The following is a 10,892-nucleotide window of genomic DNA, read 5'->3' on the forward strand; positions in this document are numbered from 1 at the left end:
AATCAAATTCATAAGTAATTAAAGCATAACATGGCGTACAACATAGTATAATTGACATAACTTAAATTGAAACATAAACTGAACTTGACTTGACATGAACTTGATCTGAAACTTGACTTAGCATGAACTTGCTTTGACACTTGAATTAACATGAAAAATACATACTCCACAGTTGTTGTGGCCCCATGTATTCTATGTGTAAATACATACTCCACAGTTGTTGTGGCCCCATGTATTCTACACAAACTTGACTTAACATGAAAAATACATACTCCACAGTTGTTGTGGCCCCATGTATTCTACACAAACTTGACTTAAAATGAAAAATACATACTCCACAGTTGTTGTGACCCCATGTATTCTACGTGTCACAATTGCTGTGTCTCACGTATTGTATACGTCACAATTGCTGTGACCTCATACATAAATAATCAAGATGAAACGTGATTGGAATACGAAATGACTGAAGCCCTGACGTAACATAACGTGACTTGAATATAACTTGAAATACATGACCAACTTGAGATAGAAACATTTCGTAACATGGCATAACATATAATAGACAACATATTTAACATGACATACTTGCAACAGTGAATATTACATGACTTGACATACATGTAATAGATGGCATACTTAGCATGAAGTACTTGTAATGTACAGTAATACATAACAGAATATATTATGTAACAGATAAAAATTGATGACAGAATAAATTCTGTATAATAGACAATTACGTGATAACTTGGCATGGCATGACATATATGATAACATACATACATACACTGTAGTTCTTTTACTTAGCACACATACACAATAGACTGCTAGTAAGTTAAAAGCTAACTTACCTCGATCTCCGCGTTTCTTATAAAACTTCAAGTGCGACCACGAGGAATTGTAATTAGTGATTCTAAAAGTTAAAACTAAATCACTAATAATTTGAAATATGGAAAATACTAACTTAAAGAGTAAAATTTTCATTTTACTCTCTACATGTGGGAAAATGACTGTTTTACCCATAACTTAAGAATTTTGCATACTAACTCCAAAAGTTTCCAAAATTTACATTCTTCATGTAAATTTTGTCCTAAACTTAAATATCAACTCAGAAAAATTTAAAACAAAACACAACTATGAAGAGCACACTATGGCCGAAACATCCATAGGCCATTTCCCTTGATTTTTGTTGCAATTCCTTCTAACTTCAAAACTCATGCTTAAACCAAAATTTTGCAACAAACATCTTCCAATCCTAAGTTCAAAACCATACTTAAAACATCCATTTAGAATAAGCTAATAATTAACACCAAACTTTTTTTTGTAAAAAGATCCAAGCACTTGAATCACAAGTTTTGACCTTAAATCAAAACATCTCCAAGAATTTCAAAAATCAAATCTTACTTCTAACATATTCATAATATCATCCTAATATCAAGCATGTTTTAAATCATCAAACTAAAGTCACCAAAATCACAAAATAACATTTGGAGTTTTTGGTTTTACACTTAGTCCAAAAACATAAACTTTTTCCTCAACTAGTTTTGATAAATCTCTTGATCTATAACTTATAAATATATGATCTTCAAACCAAACCATCACATGGTTTAAAAAGATGTCCTAAAACATATATAAGCTTCTAATTCAAGATCACATGGTTAGAAATTAACCAAAACATAAATTTAGCCAAGAATATTCACACTTTGACTTATTTGAATATCTCTTTGCATAAAATTTCATATCTTTGAAACTAACACCAAATATCTTCAAAATAATAATATAACATGTATATAAGATGCTTAGGATCCTCCAATAAAATTATCAAAGTCATTGGAATAGGTTTAGACCACCAAAGAGTTAAATTTTCTTAAAACAGAAACTGTTTTTCTTCTTCCAGTTTCTAAGTTTATAAATCTAAGAAAATCTTTCATCAAAACCTTTAATCATGCAAAAATCCTCAACCAATAGTCACATATACATGTTAACAATACTCATAAAAATTTTGGACCAATATCTATCCATTAGCTTGGTCAAAAACTCCAAACTATAACATATTCTCCAGTTTATCTCCCAGAATGACCTTTTTATAGTTTACATAATATTTGACTGACCAAATGATCTTCAAATGGGGAAAATAAGATATCCATGTAAACTAGACTCAAAAAGAAACAACTTATATGAATGAGACTTTATGATAAAACACTTATAAAAGCTTCGAAATGGGTGTGCAAAAGACCTCCTAAAAGCTGTCCGAGATAGAGTGTTTGATATTCTTTCAATGGAAAGTGTAAATGAAGATAATTTCGTGGGGAGAGGTGGCTGGAGATACTTATGGATGAGATATGGAAGAGACGAGGCTGGAGTTGAGAGTTAAGTGTAGTTTTCTCCTACCCAAAATATCTATAAAAGATTATCTCATAATATTCTATCCAATAGTATCTACAAAAAATCAACTTAAGATATTTTTATCTAATAATATCTATAAAAATCAACTCAAAATATTTTTACCCAATAATATTCATGAAAATTACTTCAAGATATTTCTTTTTATCCAATAATATCTACAGTTTTAAACAGACGTTTTGTCCGAAAATATGAAAAAATATTATTGCGCCATAAGACTTTAAATAACCATCCGAGTCTAATGGCACAAACCATAATACATTTTGACACTTCTAACTATCTACAATAATCAAAAATACACTTCTGATACCATAGTAAATAATAACACTAACTATGTAGTTAGACAAAAACCTATACGATTAATGGATTCGTAAAAACTTATGGGGTTTTCACGAGGTTCCTAAAGTTAATAGAAATTTCACAATTGAATTTCTAGCGGGCTGTTACAAAAACGGCGCCATTTAACTCCAAAAATGGCGTCGTTTTACTTTGGTTTTTAATTTATTCTGTTTTTGTGACCAAAACAGAGTCCAACGACACCGTTTGGGCTCTGTTTTGGTCATTTTGAGCCCCCTTTTTTTTTGTAAACCCTAAATCAAATTTTAATTTTGTTTTAATACTATATATATTAACTATACTATTATATATAATATAACTATGTATTATATAAGTATTATATATATTATATAAGTATAAATATATATAGTCTAATACTATACAGTATATATATAGTTATATAGCATATTATATATATAAAGTACAAACTATACTATATATATAACATTATAATATATAAAATAAAATAAGATATTTTATATTATATATTAACTATATATAATATAGTTTATATATATATGGTCTATAATTATACTATTAAAGTATATAATATATCATATATATAATACTATAGTTAATATATATAGTATATATATATATATATATATATATTAATTATTACTAACTTAGAGAGTTAGACTTAGAGTATATGATGTATATCAATTGACAATTTTTTTTATTTTTTTATATCCAAGGGAATAGATTTAATACTTATGTAATTATATTGTGATATTAATTTAATATATATAACTAATAGTATACTATTATATATATATTATATATATTAGTAATAAACTAATACTAATACTATTAGTCTATTAATATATAGTAAATTAGTAATATTTATTAACTTATTTACTATAGTCTAATAACTAGATAGTCTAGATGTAATAACTAGTAACTAATAATATGTAATAACACTAGTTGCACTAGTACTAATAGATAATAACTTAAAGATATTAATCTAATATATATAACTAGTAGTATACTATTATATATATTAGTAATTTACTATATATTATAACTTACATGTTATTATGCATTTTAGTATTTATACATTATTATTACATGTAACACACATATTTATACATTCATAATTTAGTTTTATTGTGTTACATGGTAGTAATATTGAAACAGCATGAGCCATGATGTGATGTTTACATATACTAAACTATTATTAGTCAATTTAGTATATATATTATAGTATAAATATATTATTTTATAATAATTAACCCATATAGCTATGCTAGTATATTATTGAGTTTAACTAACTATATAAGATATAGTTATATAAAATCTATATAATTAACTTTAATTATTATACATTAGTATTACATGCTATTATAAATTTATTATTTATATATTAGTGTTACATGTTATATTATACATTAGTATTACAATGTTACATGTTATTAAGCATTTTAGTATTTATACATTAATATTACATGTTATTATATTTATATTTATATGATTAATATATAGAAAAATACATATATTTTTTTATAAAATATGTACATTAGCGGAGCAGAGTCGGATTTTCAGATTTCTGCTTAGCCTTAATTTAGTCTCATCGACCTCAAACTGGATTCGGATCTCCCTACATCACTTTTTAAGTTCTTATGCTTTAGTTAGTTAAGCACAAAAGAAAAAGAGTTAGAATTTTATATATGTTTGAATGTGTATATCAAGTTCTTCACCAGTCATCAATTATAATTTGATATATGTTTGTGTATGTGTATGTGTTTGATGAGAAATAATATTTATAGTTGTAAGTATGCAAACGTTACGTAATTACTTTAAAAAAATGAATATATATAGAATCCATACGAAAAGAAAATTAATTTTTTAATAATGAATTACACTCTTTTTTAAAATGACTGCACGACATTTATACACTTTACGACTATATGTCGCATTATTCTTTGAATGTATTTATAGATTGTTGTTTTTTAAAATAATAAGATTAAAAATGAAAATGAAATTAATTTGATGGATTTAATATATATTAATTTTTTTAAGAAAATAATATTTTAGTATTACATAGAATATATCCAAATTTTGAGTACGCAGAGTCACGAGTTTTTAATTTAAAGAAAATATTAGTATGCCGCTTGAGTTTTTCTCTTTATTTTAATTACTTATATATTTAATTTTTTATTTAATAATTAAGAAAGTAATTTTTAATATATTAATATGTTTTTTTTATTGTTTAAAAATATTTAAATATAAAAAAAATGATAAAAATATATATATAAAAAAAAAACAAATTTATGCTGGGCGGCAGCCTATCGCTACTCTAATCCCCAAGACCCATGCCAACGCTCTCACGGCAATACTTTGCACTTTGCAGTATTTGTACAATCGAAGAGGAATAAATGGGGACGATGGAGCGAGGGGCAAGCCCAGGAGGAGAGGTGGTGGAGGAAGACGATGGAATCCTCTCAATTCCACGGGGCGGACCCATTTATGCCCCCAACCTTGTGAGCCCCCTCTCTTCGGTTCCCCACTTCGAGGCTTCTCTTCTCCTGCAACTTCAGGTGGCTATTTATTGGACTAACATTTTTTGGGTTTTTCCAATCGCTTCATAAATATAGTTTCTTGGTGCTCCTAGAATAAAATAAAATGTTGGGTACGTTGTTTCTGTCATCTGTGCAGAATCTAGAGGCGGAACTAGGCGGTTCAGATTCGTCTCAACCGTGTGATGAAGATATTTCGTACGTACATACGGTACCGTTTTGTATGTGTGTTTATCTCCATTTTAATTGCTGGCGACTCTAATTCATGAATGAATGCAGGGTTGATGAGCTTAAAATATTGAGTGAAGAAGAATTAGTGGATATGGCTATGAAAGTAGCATTTCAGGTACCCTGCTTCTGCTGCTGTTTTAGTATTTGTTAATTTGCACCCAACTCAAAGTACAAATTTTTTCTTATAAATATTGCAGCAGGGTGAAGAGAACCACGAAAATTCTTCACAACCTTCCGAAGAGCAGTCCGCCGCTGCAGGGTGAGTCATATTACGTATGTGCATTTCTTTTCTCTTTTCAATTTTTTTTTTCTCTGGTTTCAACCCTTCGATTCTCTTTTAGGAGGTCCTACCCCTCCATTGATTCCATTGCTGGGTTGTTATGGTACCATCGTCTTTAGTTGTTTTAATAGTATCAAAATTTGGCCAGATAGCTTTTCTTTCCCATGCACGTCTCAAGTTGTTCTCCTTATCTTACTTTGTTGACTCACTGCTTGGTCTCTATAGGTTTAGGCTTTTCTCCCCCTGCCCTCCTACACACATTTCTCCCTGCTGCATTTTCCTTGTTTCCCTATTTCTTTAATTGACAATTTTTTTCTGTGAATTCAAATTGAAAGGAATATTCAGACCTTGATTCTTCTTAAACACTCGGAAATTTCTGACCTTGAGGAGTATGCCTATACTTGATGAAAGCAAGGCTAAATCTTATAGCCAGTGGTTAAGCAAAGCTTTTTCTTTGTTTGCCCAATTTCCGTGTCTCAACGATTTCATCTCTGCTGCACATCTTATTGCAATATTGCTGATGATTTAGAAACATTTTATAGTGTCTGTTTGCAAAAGATCTTGGGTGGTCATCTTATGTTTCTGTTGACTGACACTATAGTTAGCAGTAGATACCTGGGTCATGATCTGCAAAAAGATCTAAGTTGATTCCTTTCAAGTTTTCATACAAATGCATATCACTAACTGTAGCTTATTAATGGGGGTTTCCTTGCTGTACTTTGGATGATTTATATATTCCAGATATAGATAGATACTTTTAGTTGATAATATGGAGCATATAAAAGAAATGGTTCCAAGAATTTCTGCTGGTCCTATTACATGCAAAATTCTGTTTTTCTTGCAGCAAAGCTTTCTTATGGTCAATTTTAATTGATTGGTAACTCTTATATTCTTGGCCATCTAGTATCTCCTCGTAATTTCTGATCTGTTATGTTATTCTAGTGATGTCCTTGCAACAGTCTTTGGAACTAATGGCATCTCCTCTACCTATAAAGGAGGGCTAGAGGGTGATGTTATGGGTTCAATCCCATATGGGTGTGTGAGCCTTGTTTCCTAGAAAAGTTATGTAGATTCTATTTTGATATTTTATCCAGGAAAAAAGATGCTCACAGTAGATCAAGAAATAAGCATGCATGCTCAGAAAGCTTTTCAGGAGAGGAAAAGCTTTTATCTTCATTCGAGATCCAAAGCGATTCTCCTTCCCTAACTGGTTGCATTCAAAATAGCCACTCGAGGAAGAGAAAGAGGAGCAAAGTGAATAACCATGCCATTGAAGTATGCTGCCCATGCGGCTATATTCAATTTTCCATGTCTCTTACTTACATATTTCTTCCATTCAGTTGTATTATACCGAAATCTATTTTTTTTCTCTCTATTTATCTATCGTGCCATTTCAGTTTCAAGTGAAGATGTCTGTATCTGCTTTGTGGTATTTTTTACCTTTTATTTCATTCTTACCAACCAAAACTTACAAAAAGGAAAAAGGTTAAGGGTTCACCTTGATGACTGATATAAGCACGATAATGTTCTAGCATCTACATTTATTCATCTTTGGAATAACCTTGGGTGGTACTATATATAGGTTTGATAAATTCTTTAGTGATTCTGCATTTTTAAATTCTTTTCTGTGCACTATTTCCTCATTTGCCTTCTTATATAGTATGTTTCTTCTGTTTTCAAGCAAATTTATTAATTTATTTCTGACATCTGTCCAGGATAGTTATACTGCAAAGGTGGAGCAACTTGTAAAAATTAAACAAAAGCAGGATGAAGACAAAGCGGCGGCAAGACTGCACTCATTCAAGTTTGTATCATTATATCCTATGGAATTTACCTTAAAAAAACATCTAAATGGAAATTTTAATTTTAATTAATATCAATAGTCTAATTTTTAACCATATTTCTCTCATGTTTTGGTCTAGTGGTGGTTGCAAAATAAATGAAAGTGCCATTATTTTGTCAGAACGAACTGAAAGGATGAAATCTCTCAGGTTTACGAGTTATGCTATGAAGGTAATCTTGAAAAATGCCTCTTCTAAATGTCAATTACTCAGCAAACATGCTATTATTTAGTTGTAGCTTGAAGAGTGTACATGGAAATCCAGATTGAAGATGCTTTAAGAATTAATCTACACGATATATAATTTATGATGCATGGAGCTTTGGATCATCCTCTCCCATCTCACAAATTTTGTAAGGACAAAGGTCTAAATACTTGCCTTAGTAATTGTCCTAAAGGTATTGAAACTTAAGGTCTACATGCTTGTTTTTATTAGTGGTTGTCTTAAATGCATAGAACCATAAAAATCTACATACTTATTTGTCTTAACGGTTGTCTTAAATGCAACCCCAAGGGGTGGCATAGTGGTTTTGGGTTGAGCTGTATAAACTATGGGATCGAAACTCCACGTTCGCACTCTTAGGACCATCGGATTGGGGAAATCTCCTCTTAAATTACTCATGGTGCACTTGCAGGATACTCATTGTCAAGGGCCTGTGTACCCAGAGATTAGTTGGAACGTTCTCCAAGACACCTGGTGCCAATTAAAAATAAAAAAACAAAGTTGTTTTAAATGCATTGAGGACCATAGGCTAGCCAGTTATCTTTTTCATTTAAGCACTAACAGTTTTCTACCGTGCCAAGAGCCTAATGGCTTGATGGCATATGGCCCGATTCTCTAAATGGAAAACCTAGGTTTTGAAACCCCCCGACCCATCATATATATATATATATAAAGTCTTCTACCTATTTATAACTTTCTTGATTCTAAGATGTATTTGAATAAGATGCATAGTTATTGTGAAATTGTTACGGATTTGACGAAGTTTAAGTTTTAATGAAGCTTTTCGGTAACTATTCATGAACATGTGGGCATGACTTTTGATTTTGATTACATGACTTCCGAAGCTGACTGAAAAATAAAGAGTTTTTAAAAATTTCTCTATAAATGAGAAGAATTGTGGATAGTCCTTCTAAAACAATGAAAGGAACTTACAAGATTACTCATTCTGACATACTATGTAACGTTTATAGAAAAAATCCCTCTTGCACAGCTTTCAGTCTGCATGTCCATATAGCTTGGATAATGTTTCGTACTTATCACAACCCTCAAAACTTTACATTGAGAAGTACATGCTGCCTCCTAGTTCTAGATAAAATGGACTCATCAGGCTGCTGCCTAATGGTCAAGGCTGTGCTTGGTATGAGCTGTTGATAGACAACTTGGGGTCGATTCTGCACTAGAGTTGTCCTAGATCACCTGATACACAGTTCTGGCGGGTGGGGTAGTGTATCTGGGATTATTACTTCCTAGGGTTGGGTTCAAAGGGCTTTGCCTTGGTGCGGTTCCTTGTCATTAAAAAAAAGTTTCAATAAAATGGAATCAAGATTAGTAAAATGGAATGAATTTTTAAAAAAATATTAGAAGTTGAGGGGTTATTTTAGTTGACTTTGACCACTGAAGCCTGTACATGTTTTTCCTGACAACTGAGTTATTCATACGCATATTATCAAATTGCTGAGTCTGATTATTCAAACATTTGAAGTTTAATGTTTGTTCTATCAATGTACTGCAGGTGAAATCACCAAGCATTGGGGAACACAGCGCTGTGCCATATCCAGAAGTTGTTCTTTGTGTTGAGGTTTACCATAGCTCACGGAAGTGGGTGAAGGTATAGCACTTTTAAGACAGTCAATGTTGGCCTCTGTTTGTTGATTGTATGTGGTTTTAACAAGTCAGGATGATGCAACCTCTCTGTATTTAGGAGATCTGATAGTTGCAGTAGATCATTGATGGATAGAAAAATCATTTATGAACGTGCAACTGAGTCACTATTGACATTTTTTCACATCTTTTCTAGACTCAGGAGTTTTTGGTCCTAGGCCATCAAACCTTGACTGAACTGAGGGATAAGATCTATTGCTCAACTGACCAGGTGATGCTGAAGGCTGGGCAGCATGATCCTTCTGGATATTTCCTTGTAGAAGTAAGAAGCCCTATTCATTCAGTGTTTGTTTTTACAAGCAAGATAATTTGTTACCAAATCTAATAGAATTCTAATTCTTTGTAGGATGTATTTTTCAACGATTTGAGGGATCCCTCTGCTATAGATTATAGTGAACCTATCTTTGACTGGCTCAGAAACTCTAAGGATGAGGCTCTTAAAAAATGGGAAAGCATTACAACTGGGGAATTACAACAGAAGCAGAAAGCAATTGTTGGAGATGTTACAGGCCTGCAATTGCCTCAGTTCAAAGCCGTTGACATGCACACGACACGGTTTTGTGACATAAGATTTCGACTTGGTGCTGGATATCTCTACTGTCACCAGGTAAGATTTCGGTTGCCATGTTTTCATAGTAAAAACATTATTGTCCTTTATGCTTTGATTCCATACTTTGCAATGGTTGAAAGAAATGGCTTCATGGAAATTTTATGACATGATTTTTTAGTTGTCTTTTGTGGCATGATGAACTGGGGTGCTGGCTGTTATCTTAGCGTGGCTCTTATGATTCTTTTGGTTGGGAAATTACTTGTTATAGGGAGACTGCAAGCATTCAATCGTGATAAGAGACATGAGGTTAATTCATCCAGAGGACGTGCACAACCGAGGTGGTTACCCAATAGTCTTATTTCAAATAAAATCTCGTGTTCAGAAATGTGATGTTTGTAAGATATATAGAGCTACAAAGGTGACGGTTGATGACAAGTGGGCCCAGAAGAACCCTTGCTATTTTTGTAAAGACTGTTATTTTCTTCTTCATTATGGTAAGGATGAGTCTCTGCTGTATAATGACTTCTCAGTATACGATTATCAACATGATTAATTGAGTTGTTCACATTGATTTTTTCAAATCTCAAAACAAAATTATTATTAAAAATTTATATTTTAATAATATTTTATTCAACTTTTAATTTTTATTTTATCTTATCTCATCTGTGTAACTAAACAAGATCTAAGATTTGACTATCAAGATTGCATCATGTGTCTCATCTTAACAGCCAAATATTAGGTGAAAGAACGAGTGGTAGTTTGTATGTAAAATGTGTAATCCTGGATTTGTATTTATCAAGTAAGGTTTGCGTGTAAATTAAAGCTGAAAACTGTGTCATATTTAGATTAGATGG

General features: G+C 31.4%; 1 protein-coding gene across 3 annotated transcripts; it reads left to right on the top strand.

The window, feature by feature from the left end:
• Positions 1-5,005: 5,005 nt before the first annotated feature.
• On the top strand, positions 5,006-10,603 carry LOC122311792 (snRNA-activating protein complex subunit). 3 transcript variants are annotated; one of them, XM_043126465.1, is made up of 11 exons: positions 5,006-5,273; positions 5,392-5,450; positions 5,532-5,598; positions 5,681-5,742; positions 6,858-7,038; positions 7,479-7,567; positions 7,686-7,776; positions 9,340-9,435; positions 9,625-9,750; positions 9,835-10,095; positions 10,307-10,603. In XM_043126465.1, the coding sequence occupies exons 1-11, from the start codon at positions 5,112-5,114 to the stop codon at positions 10,589-10,591; spliced, it is 1,479 nt and encodes a 492-aa protein (XP_042982399.1). In that variant the 5' UTR covers positions 5,006-5,111; the 3' UTR covers positions 10,592-10,603. The 3 variants fall into 3 exon arrangements, with proteins under 3 accessions (XP_042982399.1, XP_042982401.1, XP_042982400.1); XM_043126467.1 differs by having other exon boundaries at positions 9,700-9,750; XM_043126466.1 differs by having other exon boundaries at positions 5,684-5,742.
• The last annotated feature ends 289 nt before the right edge of the window (positions 10,604-10,892 follow it).

Source organism: Carya illinoinensis, chromosome 5, assembly GCF_018687715.1.
Source record: "Carya illinoinensis cultivar Pawnee chromosome 5, C.illinoinensisPawnee_v1, whole genome shotgun sequence".
In the NCBI taxonomy this organism is placed as follows: Eukaryota; Viridiplantae; Streptophyta; class Magnoliopsida; order Fagales; family Juglandaceae; genus Carya; species Carya illinoinensis.

Coding starts and splice junctions, on each gene's coding strand:
- LOC122311792 (XM_043126465.1), top strand. CDS start 5,112: ATGGGGACGATGGAGCGAGGGGCAAGCCCAGGAGGAGAGGTGGTGGAG. Junction 5,451..5,531: donor CCGTGTGATGAAGATATTTC/GTACGTACATAC, acceptor GAATGAATGCAG/GGTTGATGAGCTTAAAATAT. Junction 7,777..9,339: donor TTACGAGTTATGCTATGAAG/GTAATCTTGAAA, acceptor AATGTACTGCAG/GTGAAATCACCAAGCATTGG.